This window comes from Eleutherodactylus coqui, chromosome 5 (assembly GCF_035609145.1).
Source record: "Eleutherodactylus coqui strain aEleCoq1 chromosome 5, aEleCoq1.hap1, whole genome shotgun sequence".
Lineage (NCBI taxonomy): Eukaryota > Metazoa > Chordata > Amphibia > Anura > Eleutherodactylidae > Eleutherodactylus > Eleutherodactylus coqui.
The window spans coordinates 154,021,923-154,043,110 of NC_089841.1; the positions used below are offsets into that span (position 1 = coordinate 154,021,923).

The 21,188-nt window shown below is 44.2% G+C and overlaps 1 protein-coding gene across 1 annotated transcript; it reads left to right on the forward strand.

Annotated features, from left to right (window-relative positions):
- The first annotated feature begins 1,376 nt into the window (after positions 1-1,376).
- NOC4L (nucleolar complex associated 4 homolog) lies at positions 1,377-20,187 on the forward strand. The gene is made up of 15 exons (XM_066603434.1): positions 1,377-1,560; positions 5,619-5,739; positions 6,711-6,817; positions 7,830-7,937; positions 8,017-8,166; positions 10,036-10,135; positions 13,061-13,095; positions 13,173-13,223; positions 13,335-13,446; positions 13,537-13,597; positions 14,691-14,801; positions 14,907-15,070; positions 15,736-15,818; positions 18,468-18,581; positions 19,977-20,187. Exons 1-15 carry the CDS (start codon positions 1,414-1,416, stop codon positions 20,088-20,090), a joined length of 1,578 nt encoding a protein of 525 aa, XP_066459531.1. The 5' UTR covers positions 1,377-1,413; the 3' UTR covers positions 20,091-20,187.
- The last annotated feature ends 1,001 nt before the right edge of the window (positions 20,188-21,188 follow it).

Genomic DNA, 21,188 nt, shown 5'->3' on the forward strand with positions numbered 1-21,188 from the left:
AAATACTAAATGTATGATTAATTAGATTTTATTCAGCTATCTTACTGAATACCAACTTACCAACTTTGTGCTGACTCCCAGTAGGTGGCTGGACCAGTTTTTGTCTATGTGAAAAGTAGAAACAATGTCCCCTCTTTTGATGTGCAAATTGTTGATGGATCTTTAAGATTACATTCTGATTAAGTAGGTACTCAGGCAGCCAGGAGACAACCTTTATTATCACATGTAATTGTTTTATGTATAGTTCAAACAGCTTTGTTGATACCTTTTGTTTAAAAGGCTTTTGATTTACAGCCCTATTGTAATCTGTTGGAATGAGGGTTTGGTCAGCAAAAGTAGAATGAAACTAGGTATTGGAAACGCCTTCTTTACAACTTGCATATAAACTAGCAAAGTACAACAATAAACAGAATTCATTCTGATTTACTAAGTCTGTGTATAGTGGGTCATTATGGTTCTCAACTATGAGTACTCTATATAATATTTCCTCTTAATTTGGATACAGGCAACATTCGCATTTCGGTCTGCGTTCCAGACCCCCCACAGTTTTGAACTGCCGCTATGTTAAGGCAATGGAGAGGAGTGGAGGAGAGTGAGGAGTGAAATCTCCTTCAGACTCCCCGCCATGGGCCAGCGATGCTAGCTCCCATGCAGCAGCACAAGAGTGAGTATGTGCGGGGACGAGTTTCCAATACGTGAAAAACCAAGTTGGTGTGCTTCATTGTAACATAAATGTATTTGTCCTTGTGTTTCTTCATCATGATGGCGCTATCACCAGCCCAACGTGCTGAGATTGTCCATATGTCCGGTGTGCGAAGCACGTGTGTCACGGCAGTGGGTTTCAGTCCCTTACCCCCCACGACCTCCAGCGCAGTTGCTAAAACTTCTTTCAACATTCTGAGAAACCGGTTTTGTCGCTGATAGAGTAAAGTTTGGACGACCAAGAACTACTAGTGAAGCATCGGTGGTTGCTGGCGGCAGACGTCCTCCACCATCTGCTCCGCTGGGTGTTCTATCAGGGCGTCTCCACACTTTTGTATATCTAGTACGGTTTTATAAAGCACATGTACGTGTACGTGCTCCCAGCTACGGCATGTGGCACCTCTCAGGATATGAATATGGCGGACAGGTCTGAAGGCTGCCCTGATCCCTTTTCTATGTAAGAATCTCATACATCCTATTTATTAAAGGGGTCTGTCTGGTGACACATTCCCTTTAAATACAATCTATTGGTGCCTGCTATCAGCCACATTTCGGTCTTCCATGGCATCACTGGCAGCTCCCAAAAATCTGCACTACATCTCCATCCGCGGCTGACAGCCTTTATGGAGTCACGTGATGAGCCACCTCGCCTCACTTCTTCCGCCGCGCATGCGCACCACAACCGCGGCTCCTTCCTACACGTGAGCAGACATGGCGGCGCGCAGGGGAAAACGTGCAAACCGTGTCCGGGGCGAGGATGGAGCCTCCGTGAGGCGGGAGCTGGACACGAAGCTCGGAGAGGTGCTGCAGAGCCGGGGGAACGCCAACACGGTGTTTGACATCCTGGAATATCTGGAGGTAATGGGGCGGGTGAGGCGTCCGCGGTGCCTCCTGCAGAGCAGTGTGTTCCCGGTATAGCATGTGACCCCCGTTCTGTGAGGACGGGTCACTGCCTGCACCGGGTGGTCGCAGCTTCATTGGGGGGATATGGCACAAGTATCTGCCGGCGCCCGACATTGGGGGATGTGGCCCAGGTATCTGCCGGCGCCCGACATTGGGGGATGTGGCCCAGGTATCTGCTGGCGCCCCGCCCAGCGGGGGTGATGTAAAGGGACCCGACTAAACTGCTTGTGGCTGGCCAGTGATGGGGGAGCTGTGTTTAAACACAACGATTATGATTTAAAAAATGGCTAAAATGAGCGAAAGCGATCAATAATACTTAAACGCGAGCCAGCGATGACTGAGAATCGTCCGTTCGGTTTCAGCATAATCCTTATTGGTTGGCTCACTGCGCTGCATGTAACCCTTCCTGCTCACAGAGGAGAGCGCTGAGCGATCCCCTACAATGGTCTGCCTGAACCCGCCGCACAGGTTAGTGGCAACGCTGCTTGTTTAAACGGGAATCGGCTGGTGTATTAGGGACATCACTGCAGTCCGTAACGGAGAGGGGGGACAGGACTGTCTGGGGGGTGTGATGCCTTCACCAAGATTACCAGAGCAGGTGCTGAGACCCCACTGACCCTGACAATGGCGGTCCTGTCCCCGCCGCACCCCTGTACTGAGTAGACTGCAGTGATGGGCACACATGGGTGATGCTGCTCCGTTATTATCCATGGCACTGCCGCAGATGGCACAGTACACTCTGCTATTTCCGTGAGCCTCAACAAAAATGGAGTAGCGGCTATGTATACACAGCAAATGCCCTGATCGCTGCAGGTGGGAGAAAGAAGCCCATAGTGACAAGAAAAAGGGGGCAGAGGAACCCCTTTCTCAGGATTGGTTGGGGTCTCGGCAGTAAGAGACCCCCCACGTACAAAAAGCAGTAATTTCACGGTACAAGATGTCTCCTGATGAAAAGGCCCAAGTTGGCATTCATTTCCCAATATGTTCCCTCTTCCGCTATTGGTGTATCTTGACTCCACCGGAGCTCCTGTCACACCCCTGGCTCCCGATAGGGCTAACGTTGTAAGGTCCTAGCAGTACACAGTGGATTGATTTCAGCGTACAGGGCACGCAAAAATCAATTCACAGTGTGCTGCGTGCCGGCCGTCATTTGAGCCATTCTTAACCCACCCCCCCGGCCACTGCCTGACGACTCCAAGGCATCCGTCCCCTCTCTCCTCCGTATGTGCCAGCGGTTGCGTGCTCGCTGCCAGGGGCAAGCTGACTGCTCTGTCGCGACGGCCGCCTCTGTCACCCCCGACTAATGCTCCACTGAAGAAAGCTCAGAAGGCAGCAGCCACCTCTGTGATCCGTGAAGGCCGCTCCACCGCTGACACCTCTGCAGAAAAGCTGGTGCTCCTGGTAAAGGAGAAAAATTAAACCCCTGCTGGGGTTCGGTCTTGTGGGCTGCCGCCGGTCCGTGACGGATGCTGCCCTGCTGACAGGTAACAAGCTAACTGCTATGCCTTGTGTGGTGCTGCTGGGGAACGCACTTGCGCCAGGGGCTGTGCGGAAGCAGCAGGCGGCACCCCCTCTATGCATTCTGTCAATAACTTTAGTGCCCTTGGAGGACCTGAGGAATAAAAAGAACTGCAGCCAATCACGTTGAGGGGGCGTCACCCCTCTGTCAATCTTGACTCCACCAGCAATTCCTGGTGGCGTCAAGATACACTAATACCCCCTCTTCCTAAGACAATAACTTTTTGTTCTGCCTACCCGATGCCAAGCTCCCCTCTTCTGATAAGCGATGGGTATGTAGTGCAGCACTCTGCTGACCCCCGGAGGATTTCTCAGTCCTCGTGTGAACAGGGAGGTGCCGGATTGCCAGCACTCTCATAAGAAAGCTGGACATGCTCCCTCTGCGAAGTCATCAGACTCGAGTGATGTAATCGCGGCGTGCTGTCGGGGTACCATGGCAACGGGATGCCAGATACAGGCATCCTGCTTTGCCATTGCCTATGATCACTATAACAAGTGAGATAAGGCATTGCAGGACACAAGTCCTACAATGCTGCAATGCTTTATCATAGCGATCATAGGTGCTATAGATCAGGGGCATAAAGTGTTTTAAAAAAAAAAAAAAAATTGCGTCAAAATAAAAAAAAAAACCCTCCTTTTTTTTTGGTGTGCTTTTTTTTCTTCCCACTACTAGTATTTAGAAAATGTAAATTAAAACCCGACATATAGTATCATCGTATAGGTTACAACTCGCACAGCAAGTTGAACACACTTTTTATCCTGCACGGCGAAAAGCTTATGTACGTCGAAATTGTACCCCTAAAAACTACAGCTTGTCACGCAAAAAAATAAGCCCTCACAGAGCTCCGTCCATGGTAAAATAAGTTATAGGACTTTGAAAGCAGTGTTTTAGAAAAATTTTTTTTCCAAAAAAAGGGGTTTTATTGCGGAAAATTGAAAAAACCTAAAAAAATTTTAATATCTGAATCGTACCGACCCACAGAAAAAATGTATTGTTCATGCTGCATGATTAATGCTGTAAAAAAAAAAACAGGCAGAATTGATATTTTTTTCTCTATCATAAAAAAAAAATTTGTTTTACAACTATGCATCCAAAAATAGTACCTATAAAAACTACAGTTCGCCACGCAAAAACCAGACTCCTATGCATCCATGTCGACGGAAAAGTGAGTTATGGCTTTTGAAATGTAGAGATGAAAATCCCCCCAAAATCTTTGCGCCCTCAACCCCAAAATAGGCCATGTCCTTAGGCCTCATGTCCACGGGGAAAATAAGATCTGCTGCAGATTCTCCATGTAGAATCTGCAGCGGGTCCCTCCTGCCCCGCGGACATGAGCGCTGAAAATAAGAATTTAAAAGCATTTACCTATCCGGCGCGGGCGGGGAAGGTCAGCTGTTCCTCACGGCCGGATCTTCTTTTTCGGCCGGCGGATGAATTCGACACGCCGGCAGCACGTCACCGGCACGTCGTCGACGTGCCGCGCGCATGCGCCGGGCACATCTGCCGAGCCGAAGCAACAAAGATGCGGCCGTGAGGAAGAGAAGACCTTCGCGGTCCGCTCCGGATGGGTAAATACTTTTAAATTCCTATTTTAGGTCTCCCGCGGATCCGGACGGCTTCCATAGGCTTCAATAGAAGCCCGCGGGAGCCGTCCCTGCGGGAGACCCGCACGAAAATGGAGCATGGTCCAGATTTTTTCATGCTCCATTTTTTAAAAAATGCCTTTTATTGACCATCCGCGGGTATTTATCTACCCCGCGGGTGGTCAATGCATCCCTATGGGATGCGGATCCGCATGCGGGAGATCCGCTGCGGATCTTAAATCATATTTTGCCCGTGGACATGAGCCCTTAAGGGGTTAAAGTCAATAAAAGGAAACGGCCACAGACTTGTCCTGAAAAGAGACTCCTATGTAGCTGGGACTGCACCTTCTTTATTCAGTACCATCATGTCCTTCTGCATAGACTTAATTCTAATTTTTAATCTTTCCTTTATCTACAGGGGTGGACAAAACTATGGAAACGCCTTAAATTACATGGGATTATAAATCATATTTCAATAAGACATGTAGAGACAGATTTTAAATGGAGGTTATATGAAAGATGCTGCTGGGCAGAAGTGAGCATCTGCCCAAGCAGCAAGGTTTCATTGGTCAGTGGTTTGAGCCAATCAGCTACTGTTACCAGCTGGCTCCCCAAACCACCCAGAGCAGGGCAAGAGGTGAAGTAAACACAAATTTGGCAGGAAAGCTCTCCCAGCCCGTCGGGGGTTAAAATGGCAGCTTGGTGCTAATCATTAAAATCCCATGCATTTTGTACAGTTTCCATATTTGTGTCCACCCCTGTATATTTGCAGTGTAAAACATTAGTTTTTTGCGGGAGGTCATTACTCCACTTGCATCCTCCTAGTCTCTAAGGGCGCTCCTGTGTTAGTAGTAGTTATTGGTTGGGCACAGCAGTGTCATTGAACAGCCTGTACTATTTGTTTCCTTTAGTCTGAAAATGAAGGTCACGTTCTCGCTGCGATTCGGACTTGTTCTAAACTGTTTGAGTCCTTACTGGAGAAGAGAGAGCTTTATATCGGAGACCTTCCAGCGGAAGCCGACGGCTCGTCAGGTAAGCTGCACTCGTGGGGGCTACAACTACTCCGTGTCCGTGTGATACTAATACATGATCTACAGGAGCAGGGAAGCCTCTCCCTTACTTACCTGTAGGAGGGTTACATGTGAGTGATGGCTCTCGCTGGCTTCTTTCTACACTCCTAACATCCTGAAAGTTTGGCCGATTTGTAACCTTTCTCTTGGAGGGATAAAATTGAACAAGCTAATTATTTCTAGTAGGATGTCTTGGATGTTTCCGCAGCGTTTGGCACAGTTGGCCGTGACAACTTAAAGCCGGACTCTCACATGTGCGAATGGTCACAGGGTATTGGGCGCTTAACACATTGTAGCAATCTTCTATACGCTTTAAATACGCAGCAAATTACGGCTGCATGTTCCTGGCCTGATACAGAGTCCATGATTTGAAGCGGTTAAACATAACTGGAGGAAATAAGATATGCTTACATTGCTGTGCGGAGTCACTGGCATCAGCATTCTCATGCTGTACATGTTGGCATTACTGCTGAAGCTACATGGGTTTACGGGCACATCACTGCTAGAGCAAAGTAAACGGAACAGTGGAAGCAACCAGAGCAGCCGTGCTGGAGCAGGAGATATTTGTGACGCTGGGCTTAGTACACTGTGTGCCTTCAGAAAGATGCATGCCAGGTCTGACCTGGCATACATTTCTGCAAATTTTTACGCAAATGACCACCTGAGAAAATTTGACTTGTGTTTTAAAAAAAAAAAAAAAAAAAAAAAACTGGCGTAAAAGCCTCAATACACGTGCCTCTGTGTCTGAACAAGTTAGATGTTGAGTCTTTTCATTCCCATCCTGACATTAGTGATGCCAGAGCCGGAGGTCTGGCTAGGTAGAGCGATGGGATCGTTCAGCTGTCTGCTCTTGAAGCTTCACACCTTTCTATTGCGGTAATATCTGGTATACAGTGATATATTTCCTTGTGATACGTGACTTTGTATGGCCAGGTTCACTGAGTGCAGAAGAGAAATACAAGGTATGGATGCGGCACCGCTACAATAGCTGTGTGGCCTGTCTAGTGGAGCATCTGCATGCCACCTCTTCCCAGGTGCAGGTTAGTATCTTATCTAATACTAAGCTAATGAACCTTCCAGGTATATTTTTTTTCAGTTTTAGGTGCTATTCACACTAGTGTCCTGCTGCTGTTATTGTCCAGTACCCTCGATGATGGATTGTGGTTTTTAATTTTTAATTTTTTTTTAAAATTAATGTAGACTATGCTTTTCCTCATACAAAATGGGGCACTAACACTCTTCTCACATTTGCATCAGAGGCAACATTCCGGATTTCATCAGATTTGACAAGCACCTTAAGGCCGGCTGCACACGAGCAGGTTGGATTTTGGATGCGGAATCCCGCATCTAAATCTGACCCTGTGCCCGGCTGGTGACCCTGCGTAACTGTCATTTTCTTCTTTCTTCTGTACTGCTGGTGTCTCGGACATACGCAGTACAGATTTTCCAGCGCCGTTGCGGGTCCCGACACCTTTCCACATAGGGGCAATGGGTTTGGATGGCTTCCATTGACTTCAGTGGAAGCCGTCCAAGCAAAATCTGCTCAAAAATAAAGCATGCTGCGAATTTATTTTCCTTTGCGAGCAAAAAAAAAAACACATTTGATTTCCGCTCGTGTGCAGGATAAAGCGCTTATCCATTGCATACTATGGGCAGTATTGGCTGTGGAACTCTGAGGCGGACAACCACTCCGGATTCCGCAATGCAAATATGCCGGTGTGCAGCCGGCATTAGTTGTTTTGGCCCATAGGGTTCTAGCGCTATCAGTTATACAATGTATACAGCAATGCATCGTGGTATCTGTTATAAACGGAAACCACCAGGGCCTGATACCATTTGCAGTAATAAAGCAATGAGGCCATTAGTTGCTAGGTTCCTGTTCTAGTTACAACCAACAGGCTTCTGAGAATCAGGATTATAGGATAAGATCTACAATTCCCTCTAGAGACTTGTCCGTTGAGGACTGTTGTGATAGTTACCAGAAGCTATCTGTCTTTGTTCCTGTGTAGTAATGTGTATTAATATACATGCCGGTCTTGTCATCTGCTACAGGAACTGGCATTGTGCACACTTATGAAATTTGTTCAGGTTGAAGGAAAGTTCCCTTTGGAAAGTGCCATTTGGAAAGACAGTTATCGCTTTCCACATCGCTTGCTGAAGGTAAGCCAGTTTTGAAATTCTAGATGTATTCCCTGTAGTTCTGATCCTTTCTGTTGGCTTACCTAATTTTTCTCTTTAGCGTATTGTACATGGCTTACTACAAGAGGAGAAGGATTCTACCCTTTTGCTATCCCGCTTCCAAGAATATCTGGAATATGACGATGTCCGATACTACACCATGACGGTGATCAATGAGAGGATTGCACAAGTAAATCGGGGCACTAAAGAGGTAAATTAGTTGGAACGTGGCATTAGTACCAGTTTTAATCTGGATGATTTCCGTAGTATGGTTAGTTTGGTGGTAAGTTCTATACAGATACTGAGCAAGCAGAGAATGCTACAAGGAGTTCAGAAACTGTCTAATCTGAGGACAAAGCCGAGACACTGATCTAATATTGGTAACAAGGGATCAGTGGAAGTTTAAAGCAATGTGTCTGCATATATTTACTGTACATTAACAGTTTACTAAATTTACAAACTGAATGAATGAGACTTGGCCAACTGTTGTCTTTTCCGAGCATTAAAAGCAGGTAAACTCTTCCCCCCCCCCCCCCCCCCCCTTTTTAAAAAAAAAATTTTTTTTTTAAAGCTCCCATACTGTTCCCACACAGTCACTCTGGGAAGTTGGTGCTTGGTCAGTCAATATGACTCTCTTCCTTATGTCCTTGACAGCATCCATGAGAGAGCCTGCCTCCCATCATACAGGAAACAGGACCTCCTCCTTGATCTCTTTAAAAGGCAGGAACATCCAGCACCTCCTCAGTTCAAGGGACAAGAAGGATTGGAGTTCCTCCTCCTGGAAATTCTCTCTCAGGATTGCAGGGCCCCTAAACCCCCAAACTAGATGAGAATAGGAATTACCTGTCCACATAAGCCTCTATGGAGAGCGGCAGGAAAGTCTGGATACCTTCCTCTGGCCCCTGGCGGATAGCTGTAGTCCATAGGCTTTGGTCCGGCTTCAGTTTTCTGTATAGCTAGCCCTGGGGAGCACTCTTCTACTTTGGTGGGAGAGCCCCAGAGTGGTGATGGGCTCCTTAGGGGGGTTCTGGGTGTCGGGGCTTCCCAGACTCCTTCCCTCTGGTGATTTTAATGTAGCAGGCACTAGAGTCAGGGCCTGTTTTCTGGGGAGAAAGGGCACCAGAGGCGGGCTGTTGCAGGTCGGTGTGTCTCTACTGGCTAAAAAAGATGGCTCTTAACAGACCCATGGATATTACCAGAAAGGAAGGATCTGCTTTTTCAGAGCCCTCTGTTCCACCCACACAAAAACATTGCTTCTTCTGACTGTATTGAATCTGAGGAGCAGATTTTAAGAGGGGTTTGTCAGAGGAGGTTGTCTCTACTTCACTAGTTAATGGAAAGAAAGTAACATCAGATATTTACCTTAGTGGGGGAAGCCTTTTTTAACTTCTGTAGCACTCCGGTTGATATTTTATCAGGACCCATTATCCCAGATATTCTGGGTTTGTACAGGAGAGCTTGAACAAGAATCTCACTCTTAGCCTTAGATCATCCATAGAACATCCTTAAGATGAAGAGGTTCATTGAAGTTGTGTGCAGATTTCACCCTACCTCTTAATACCCCCACCCCTAGATTTATCTGCCTTATCTCTCATGGGTGCTGTCATGGGCATAAGGGAAACAATAAAATTATCAGCAACTGGTTTCCCATGAGCCCGTGACAGCACCTCTTTATTCCTGACCTTTTAGTTTAAATGCACTAAAATAAATGATATGTATGTGTAATATATATTATATACACACATACATACTGTGGTCGGCGCAGAATGCTCACTCTCTAGTGCAGTGGCCAGGGTTGGTTGGTTGAATTCAACAGGAGCCCTACCTGCAATACCTACCTTGGCTGCTGCTCTGTAGTCAGCGCTGGCTGTAGTGGCAGCGGCCCCAGGGAAATAAGCGGCAGCTCCCTGCCAATCGTCTGATAACCTGTCATCAATAGAAAAGTATTAAAGTCCTGGAATAACCCTTCCATGTTTTTAAGCATGGGGGGTAATTACAGGGGATGTATGGGGTGAAACAACCCCATCAAACTATTGCATGTTTTAGCATAGTAAAAATGTTTAGTTTTGTGTTTTCCCAGGCTTTACCACCTATTTTCCTGAACAATGTCTTTGGTCTCCTATCGGCCATTAACATGCCAGTAGAGGGGGAATTATCAAACTTTCTCCTAGGACAAAAAGGTGAGACTACCTTGTATATGGACCTTAACTGGTGCTGAAGACCTATAAGATATTAGAAAATGCTGCCCAGTGGGACTTACAGAAACATGTGGCAGATACAGGACTTGGGCTTATTATAAATAATACTCCAGCTACGCTAGCGGAGTGGGAGGGGGCGCAGGCAGGGCTACAGAGCTATACACTAGATTTGGCTGCCACAAAGCTGGGCTTCAGACAGCAGACCTATTTCAAGGAAGGGGAAGAAACAGGACGTATGCTGGCAACTATAGCCCGGGCGCAGGGTGGCCCACATCACTAGAATGAGCTGATACACCCTCCATGAAACAAATGGCATAGACGTTTTACGTCTCCATATACTCTTCTACTCTCCAGAAATCTAAAGAACAAATTATCCAATATTTATCCTCAGTAATGCTCCCCAGCTTGACATCCGAGCAAAGAACATTTCTTGATGCTCCTTTACACTGGAGGAACTTAAGAAAGCAACATCCAAACTAGAAAATGACACAGATGGCAGTAGATGGCGAAAATGTCTGTCTCTTATTAAAGGAGAGGGAAACAAGATTTCTCAGAGCTTCGGCAGTCCAAGGGGAAAGGGTAGATTTCACCAGAGCAACAAATAAGGTTGCAGTTTTTATTTTCAGCTAGCATCTAATTAAGTGCTATGGACATCACCTTCATATTTTTTTCCCCTTGCACATCATGGTAAAACCACAATATTACTGTGTCCACAAACTTAATGTTCCCCTAAAGTTCCATCAGCCGTACAACTTTAAGGTTACCTTAAACATAGAAGGTGGTTTGTGACTTAATTTTTTTCCTGATGGCAAATCACAGATTTTAACTACAACTTGTGACTAATTATTCACTTGAGCCTTGATGATGTCTTGCCTGGAAGCCTCCCCCCCACCAAGTTATACTCCGAACTGTGAGGCAAGACACTGGTGACTCTTTACTTGAAGAATGGAGAGGCAGGTGATTGTCAGTGCACAAACCTGTAGAAGCTTTAGGGGCCCATTTTCACTGGTTGTGAAACACATTAAAGTGCTGCACAACAGACTGTGTGCTCGGGAGTATTGTTGTTGGTCTACAAATGGGTTGTGCTACAGTCCAAAGGTCTTAATGCAAAGGGATATGGTTCTGAAATTCTAGCAATAGATGTAATATGATTTCAGTCATTTTTTGTTTGATGCCTCCTTCTACTCCACATAGAATCATAGAATGGTAGAGTTGGAAGGGACCGCCAGGGTCATCGGGTCCAACCCCCTGCTCAGTGCAGGATCCACTAAATAATCCCAGACGGATTTTTGTCCAGCCTTTGTTTGAACAGTTCCATTGAAGGAGAACTCTCCACCTCCCGTGGCAACTTGTTCCACTCATTGATCGCCCTCACTGTCTGAAAGTATTTCTAATATCTAATTTGTGCCTCCTCCCTTTTAGTTTTATCCCATTGGTTCTAGTCTTTCCTTGTGCAAATGAGAATAGGGCTGATCCCTCTGCACTGTGACAACCCTTCAGATATTTGTAGACAGCTATTAAGTCTCCTCTGTCTTTTTTGCAAGCTAAACATTCCCAGATCCCTTAACCGTTCCTCGTAGGACATGATTTGCAGATCGCTCATGATCTTGGTAACTCTTCTCTGAACTTACTCCAGTTTGTCTCTTTTTTTAAAGTGGGGTGCCCAGAACGGGACACAGTATTCAGTCTATGATCTATTAGTTTACCCAAGTCTTTTTCACGTGTTATTTCTTAGCCCAATTCCTCCTATTCTGTAAGTGCTTTTTTCATTTTTCTTGTCCAGATGCAGGACTTTGCATTTCTCCTTGTTAAATACCATTTTGTTAGTCTTTAATCTGTTAATATTTTTGAATGCTCTTCTCTAGTGTTAGCTATCCCTTCTAGCTTTGTGTCGTCGGCAAATTTGATCAGTTTCCCATCAATTCCCTCCTCCAGATCATTTATAAGAATGTTGAACCACAGTGGGTCTAGGACAGAGCCTTGTGGTACCCTACTTGATACATTCTTCCACTTGGATGTGCAGCCATTTATGACCACTCTTTGGGTACGATCACTCAGCCAGTTGTGAATCCACCTAACAGTTGCCTTGTCAATCCCATGTTTTCCTGTCTGCTTCTATAAGAAGGTGATGGTATTGTAGCTGCAAAGAATTATTTATATAGAATGTTGTATTTGGAGAAATCTGGTTAGGGAGGCTCCATACATGAAGCAGTTAAAGCAACACTCTGGTTTCGCATCAAAACTTTGTTTTGTAACTGGAGGAGGGTATATTGCCTGCAGTTATTCTTCTCTGTTCTTCTCGGCCTGTTCACTTTCAGGTACTGTTACAGCATCCCCACGTAACTTCTTGCCCACATTCCCCCTCACCTGGTCTCATCTTTCCCTGACGTGTTCTGGCCTACTATTGTTCGCTGCAGTCACCCCTGCTTTTCGGATTGCGGCCACTATCTACAAGCAGCACTCTACTAGACTATTTTCACAGGGACGACTCTTCCACCCGTGTTTGTCCACTCTTTAACTATGTGGCATTTGGCAAATTTCATAAACAAAATTGTGATGCATTTTAATATTCCCATAGACTTTTTTTTTTTCTCTTGGACTGATTCCAAGTTAGAAAAATTGCTGCTTGTGTGAATTATATCATTCAAATGAATGGGTAATTTCCCCGTATGAATTCTGTCTATCTCGGAATCGGACAGAAATCGCACTGCACAATCGCCCATGTAGTTTGAAACCATAAGGCTGTATTCTCAATATTTTCAACATACGATGGTCAACACACAATAGCTAACCTTTTATGTTAAGGGACCACTATACTTTATTAGCTGTGGAGTTGATGCAAATTACCATGTCCAGCGTTCCTGTTGTATCTTGTGACTTTTTTTTTTTTTTTTTTCCTCGACTTAGAAAAAGAGGATGATTGGAAGCCAGCAAAACTGAAGGTAAATCTGGTAGTGTATGTATATTTCTTCTGGATTGTTGATGTGACGATGGTGATGATTCATTGCTTGTCTTATAGGAGCAGAAGAAGGCCTTTGAGAGAGTCTGGATGGGCTTCCTGAAGCACAAAGTACGTTCTTTGGGCCTACTGTATTTTCCTTGGAGTGGAGAGTTGCCTTATTTCTAATCTTCTTTATCATTAGAATGAAACTGTAAATTTCCATCTGCTGTTGTCTTCCAGCTATCAGTGAGTCTGTACAAGAAGGTGCTTTTGATCCTCCATGAGTCCATACTGCCTCACATGAGTAATGCTACTATGATGATCGACTTTCTTACAGCCGCTTATGATGTTGGTAAGCAGAAATAAGTTCTGCGGGTTTCTTTGTAGCTATGATTGGCGTATCTAACCAATACCTTTCTATTTTTTTTTCAACACTTGTTAGGTGGAGCCATTAGCCTCCTTGCATTAAATGGGCTTTTTATTCTGATTCACCAGCATAATTTGTAAGTAACCATACTAGTTCTTAAGTCCTGTTTGTTTGGTTGTTTTTGTTTTTTTTATTACGGTGAATACTATAGTTATGTATATTTGTCACCTTCATGCATAATCACTTACTTCCTAAACCAGTTATCTTGACAATGTCTGACATACATGGGAACATATAACCTTGTAGTTGTAGACAAAACTGGTATGCTGCTTGAGTGCGGGGTGATCAATTCCTACCCATGTGAGCATTAAAACCACGCCGGATGTGTTTTCCGTTACGGTATGATGCATTGATGTGCCTTCAGTGATCTTATATGCTGCTGGGAAAATATAGGAATTCCCAACCTTCTTACAATACACAATGTAGCAGCTATCTCTCTCCTTTTCACTGCTGAACAGTGCATGTAATTTACATTTTTCCCATCAGGGCAAAATTCCAAATACCAATTTTCTTTGATTCTTTTTAGATGTAAATAATTCTAAGCAACAGCACCCTATGCAAAAAAGTAATCGGCGCAAGAAAGAATAGTGAAAGGTGGTCCCAAAATGATATAGGGGGACGTTCACACGTGGTGGATTTGTGACAGAAACATCTTTGCCCAACAATCTGTCCATGTGTATACAGTATTTGTGTGTTCTCCACCATATTTACAAACCCCATTGTGATATGTGGAATAATTCTGCAACAAATCTGATACATGTTACCAAACGTACTGCATTGGGATTTGTGTACCTGAGAAGTGATGATTTCTGAGTCAGAAAAGCCCTTCAGTTTTTCATAAACCAAAATTGTATTTAATTTGTTAATGCGAAGTATCAGTTTTACAACGCTTTAGACGCTCAGTAAAATCCTTCTTATTGCTGGTGCTAAAACGTCATGTATCACACTTTAGCCATTTACAACCATGTACAGCGGTGTAGTAGGCATCAGTTTGACATTGAGGACTTAATACAATATATATACGTTTGCGGTTTTTTTGACTGAGTTGTACTGTAGTTAAGTACAGTCTGATGATGGGACTATTGGTAGCCTATAAATACTAAACCTATTAATACTCTGTTTTACGGGCTGCCCGCTGCCTATCATTAACGTGTGTTTTGGTCTTTCAGAGAATATCCAGATTTCTATAAAAAGCTGTACTCGCTGTTGGATCCTTCAGTGTTTCATGTGAAATATCGAGCTCGCTTCTTTCATTTGGCCGACTTGTTCTTGTCATCCACGTAAGATTTACAAGACCTTTAAGAAGTGAAGTCTCCTAATTGACAGATACATGGGAACTCTTCTCTGCAATATCTTATAATTTACATTTCTTTATGTTCTTCTAGGCATTTACCTGTGTACCTTGTTGCTGCCTTTGCCAAACGTCTTTCACGGCTGTCTCTTACGGCACCCCCACAAGTCCTGATGATGATAATTCCATTTATTTGTAACCTGATTCGGAGACATCCAGCTTGTCTACCTCTCATTCATCGGCCCTCAGCGGAAAGAGGTTAGAGCAGTGTTAGGACTGGTTGGGATTGAGCTGCGTGTAGCCTACTTATAGTTCAACTGACTAATGGTGCTGTAGCTGCTGTCCTGAAGAAGCATTTGAGTTTTATGCAGGCTTGTGGATTGCAGTTGTTGATGGATGGCTAAACTCAATCAGTCGTGCTCCAAATAGTCTCCGTACAGCTCAGGTGTTCACATTTAAAAACAAATAAACAACGATCTTCAAAATATATCAATATATTTTGATCTGTTTTTGGAAAAACTGGTTGAGGACTACAGCTTTACAGTCATACAGATCATATTCATTGGTCTTTAAAGGAACCTGTACACATACAGTGGTGTATTACATATAGGGTAATGTGCAATTATCACACTGCCGATTACAGAGCATGGGCGAGGCTAGCAGTGCCTCATAAATAAACTAGACTCTGCTCTTGCTCAGAGCTGCAGAAACCATGTGTAAGTTCTTAAAAACCTTCACACAGTACTCCTATAAGTGACAGACTGCTGAAATCAGCATGTCTGTCACTACTTTAACCCGTGAGGACAGCATAAAGTACATGAGAGGTTACCTTTTAAATGACTATCCTGTGCCTTTTTATAAACCTAAGGAAACAAGTGTAAACTGTATAAAAGCATATAAATGGTCTTCTTCACCTGCTTTAGATTTGACATCAGATCCATTTGTCATGGAGGAACAAGATCCAGCTAAAAGTCGAGCTTTGGAAAGTTCTCTCTGGGAGTTGGAGGTAAACCTATTAACTTCATCTCTAGTCTGCCAAAACTGAAATTACTGTAGGATATTCTCTAAAGCCTAAGATGTTTACTGGAGGTAGTTCTGTGGTGCAGTTGCTGCTTCTGCTGCACTTTATCAACACTTCTGATCTCATAATGCACTTTGTAGTAATCCAGAAAAACACCTCTTTAATAGGTTATTAAAAATCTAGCTTATCTCATGCTGTCCTGGCTCTAATGTATCTATTGCAATGTAATATGTAGTGGGTTCGTTCATTCATTACAACTAGGAGTTAAACTGCTGCTTTGATTGGGAAGTCTCTGACTTCAGAGGAGAAGGGTTCCTGCTACAGCAGCCAGCATCTAGATATTAGTCTGATATGAGGCGAGGAGTGAGGGACACAGTAGATGACTCGTGGGGTACACCTTTTATGTATAGCGAAGCTTCAATAGATCACCTCTCTGAGAAGACCACCCCCTTACCCAAACCAGATTTCCTGTGAAAGATTTTCTGTTCCACGATATTTTACGCATACTAGTCTTCATCCTTTGAGGAGACCCACACACCCTAAAAGACCATGTTTCAATGCAATTTTGGATGGTTCTCCCTCTCCCGGAAACGCACAAAAATTTAAGATTCCCTGCTTTATTTTTACGTATATGTATTAACTTAAATGTGATGTATCTACACTACAGCCTATTATTTCTAGTACACCACCCGAATCGTTAATATTTCGGGAATTCATAAAATAAGCTAGTTTGTGATGAATGCAGTGTTTCTGGTGGTGCACTTACAAATATGATCTAGTAAAAGGGATTGGAGTTGGTCAAAATATTTCCGTTCAAGATTTACAAACTTCATCTGGTGGCTGAGGTAACATCAATGTTGTTGGTCAGTATGCACCGCCAGCTATGTATGTGGACATTTGAGAGGTGTCATTTATTGGAGTCCCCACACAGGTGTGCAGCTGTCTCTCACGATCTCTCACGAAAGGATAGTAGCAGCATCCAGGGCGTGGTATAAAAACATGTACTTTATTCCTCCAAAAACATGCTACGTTTCGACCCTCGTGGGGTCTTTATCAAAAGTAATTGATAAAGAACCCACGAGGGTCGAAACGTAGCATGTTTTTGGAGGAATAAAGTACATGTTTTTATACCACGCCCTGGATGCTGCTACTATCCTTTCGTGAGAGATCGTGACATGCCTTGGGGGGGTCTTCGGAGGCTCTGACCCCCATACTGTTGGCGTGCATCCGCTGGACTTATTAGTCCCTGCTTTGTGTTTGGTTGGAAAGATCCTGAGGTGTGCTGTGAGATAATTTTGAGTGAAGTGCAGCTGTCTCTCAACCAGCTACAAACTGCCAGACTGAGTACTGCTGTATCTATAGCAACTGAGGCTACAGGTTTTTGGGGGATGTAGTCCGCCCGTAATCCCTCATTGTGTCCAGGGATGAAAGACCTAAGATGACGCCACGGTCATGTGATCAGTCACTGTGGTTGTGAGCTCCGCCCCTGATCACGATAGTGACATCACATGTAACTCACTCACAGGCAGCTGGTCCTTTAGTATTTTGATTTAGGCAAATACGGTGATCAATGCTAGGGTTGGGTAGTTTGATGAGAGAAAAATGTAAGGAAAGCGAGGTATGTTCATACGGTAGAATCAAACTTGTATTTTCCTGTGTGGATTCCGCATTTTAAAATTGCAGTAGAAATCTACAGCGGTTATGCAGGTATAAGGCCATAGGTCCGCACACAGATTTATCTCTTTTTGAATGGGCAAATCCACTTGCGGAATTCCGAATGTGTAATCCACATCAAAACTTGACATGTCCTTCTTTTTTTTTCTCTACACACTTATTCGAAATCTGCTTATGGAAAAGAATCTGTACTGTAGAATTTCCAATTGCATAATTTTCAATATAATTTTGACATAGAATTGGCAAGGATTCTGTGTTAAAACTCCGCAGTTTGAACATGCACTCTATTGTATTGAAAAAACATCCTTTCTGCGTTTTTCACCATTTTATCTAGATATTGTCCAATTTCTGCACTGATCCCTTAATGTATCTTTATTTTGATTTGAACTCTGTTTCTCTCTGATAGTTCCAAATTCCCCTTTTGTTGGTAAGAAATGTAAGATCCCTGGCTTACCTGCACTCCCCACTAGAGGCAACTTAAGTGTACTGCATACAGTTATAATTGGAACTCTGTAATAACACAATTAGCTCCCTCTAGTGGTGTCTGCAGCCAGCATGACATCTCTTAAATACATCTCACCTAGAAGGAATAGGCACAGAATTTTGGATCAAAAAATTTGAGATCTTCATTTTTTTGCCAACAAGAGTTGATATAACTGCCATACACGATTGCTTTGCCACTGGACAGCCTGACAATCCTCATGTATTTTTTTTTTTTTCTTGAAGGGGTTTTCCCATGACTTATTAAAATTGCTTCACCGCTGTCCTTCCTGTTTGCTGCTGACAGCACATGTGATTTGCTGCAGCCAATCACGAGCTCTAGAAGGTCACTGCTGCGGCTAGTGATTAGCTGCAGCAATCACATGTCCTGGTCAGCAGCAACCAGGAAGGACAGAGCGCTTGTGAAGCAATTTTAAGTCAAGGGAAAACCCCTATTAATATGACTTTCTTTATTAACAGGCTTTGCAGAACCATTACTACCCAAGCGTAGTGAGAGCTGCTAATGTAATTAGCCGGGCCCTGTCCACACAGGAGAGTGATGTGTCTGAGCTCCTGGAGCTCTCCTCCTATGAGGTAGGGCAAACTGGCTTATGTGTGCACACTGGGAATTACCATATTAACAAATCTCTTCGCTGTCGTTTCCTAGTAACTAATTCCAGTTGATGAGGTCTGTGTTTATACAAAGACACTAAAGTGATTGAAAGGAATGTGTTTCAGCCACAGGGGACTCGTGCATAAATAACATTCAGAGCCACCCACTACACAGGATACACAGCACTATGGCCGGCTCTTAGCTGTGCACACCCCGGCCCTGCAGATGGAGGTGAATGACATTCAAAGAGAAGTGCAACACCTCCACACCTGGCAGAAGCGAAGGAAGATAATCCAAGCAGTTTACTCTAAACTCTCTCTGCTTCCATTTCCAAATCCCTTGCGGCCGTTTCATTCATTATGTTAGTTGAACACTATTTTCTGTGTGTACACAAACACATAAGAAAACCCTATCTTATAATATAAAATGGGTAAAGTTCTGCTACAGAGTAGTATGGAGGGAGCCCGGCCTTGTGCACAGCTCTGAGGTCTTAAGTGGAGGTGTATTGAGAGCTGTGTGGGTTGGCTTCAGTTAGGTCTCATGTTCACGGGCGGGTCGGATTCTGCATGCAGGCAACTCGCAGTGAAATTTGACCCTGCTGGCAGCGGCGTCCTTGCGTACCTCACATTTTCTGTACTGCGGATGGTCCGCACGGCTTGCCGTCAAACACACAGTACGTTTTTTTATTTTTTTTCCCCTCAGGATTCTGCTTTTCCCACCGAATCTGTGGCCGGTCTGCAAACCGTAGTTCACGCTGTCCATGCTACCGTATGGGCGGCTTGAACTGCGGATCTTCTGCTAGTCAAACTCGCCCGTGGACATTGGGCCAAAGTCTGAGCTCCTTCCTCTCCTCTGCAGCAGCTCTGAGCCCATAATGTCCACTAACAGGAGCAAGTAAAGTGGTTTTGCATTTCTCTGGTTTCCTATATTCTCTTTACCCTGGATTTTCTGCATTTCTGTACAGAGTGGCATTTTCACATTGTTCCTCCTTGAGCTGTAGAGTTATTAATACATATTTATTTTAAAGTAGAAGGCGGTTGTTCTGCCTTTCTAGAAACTGCATCATGTATTTCAATGGGTTTGGTCTGCAATTGCAGTTGAGCTTCATTCAGTTGACTGGAGATGCATTACCATACAACGCCCTGTTTTTTTTAAAATTGCAGGCTCTCTTCTCTCCCCGTGGCACACACCCACCTTTTTATTTTATTTATTTGGCCCTGGGCAACACCTCATCTTTAAACACTTATAGCATATCTAGTTGGGGTGGAGAGAACCTCGTCCACTTTTTGATTTTTTTTCCGGACATGTATGACATAGCCTGCAAACTGTCTAAGGTGAGGATACCCTTTTTTAACTCCATTTTTGTCTGTTTACAGCTTTTTGAGAAGGAGATGAAGAAGAAATTCCATACCGTGCCTTTAGAATTTGAAGCTGTTCACGGTCTTCTTGGCAAGAAGCATGATATCACCGCAGACCACTTTTCTCTATAATAGGAAACTGTTTTGTGCTAGATTTTTCTATTTTCCTCAATATTGTTTGTGTTATCAGGACCCTGTTCTTGTAATACATTTCTCTTGGTTATGACAAGCTGTACTGTGTATTTTCTTATTAATTTGATATATCTGCAGGGATGAGTCCATGCTGGTACTCAGCAACAGCCTGCATGCTTTAGGGGGACAATTGAGTATCTTTACCATTCTGTTTAAGCCCCGGTTGTTCTGTCTGCTCTATGCAATACAGTCACTATTCCACCTCCCATGCACAGGAGATCTCTGAAAGCAATATGATGGCTCTAAGCTCTAAGATTTGTGTTAAGGGGTTAAATATCATTGCGCTGCCGGAGTTTCTCTTCAAAGAAATATTATGGTTTCAGCAAATGGTTATATAATTGTCTCATTTAGATAACCCCTATCCGTTTATCCTAGTAGCAGGGCTGTATTTTGGGTTTATGCTGACCTAAGCACTTTTACTGCTCACACCCCCTATTGGTAAGTCAAATTACCCCTTTCCAATCCCCCCACCCCTTCCCCACATTCTCTCCAGCTCCAATTTATTTGGCATTCTCCCTTCAGCCTCCTGATCTATGACAGCCGAGATCAGGAGGGTCACAGCGGGTACCTGATCGCCGGGGAATGTGGAAGTTACACTTCTGCATTCTCTCTTCATCCTCCCGATCTAGGCTGTGAGTGACAGCTGATGTCAGGTGACTCCAGTCGGTCACATAATCACTGGGCGGAATGCGGAAGTGTTACTTCTGCATTCTTTCTGCGTTACATAGCGCTAATTGAGTGCTATGTAACGTGGAAAGAAGGCAGAAAGGGTTAAACCCTTTCTACTCGGGGGTCCTGAATGAGGACTAGTGTGGGAGTTCATCTGCACCCTTTGTGTCTGAGCGGGTGCAGATGCACTGCAGTTGTGGACCTGTTCCGACATTGGAGCTATAGAGGAACAGGTCAGTAATTGGAGTGGAAAGGGTTAAAGCATCTGTCCAAGCATTTTAAATAGTTGTTGACCCAACGCTTGTCAGGCCATGAGCTATCCTTCCTGACCACCCCATACACATCCACACTGACCTGAGAACATGGGTT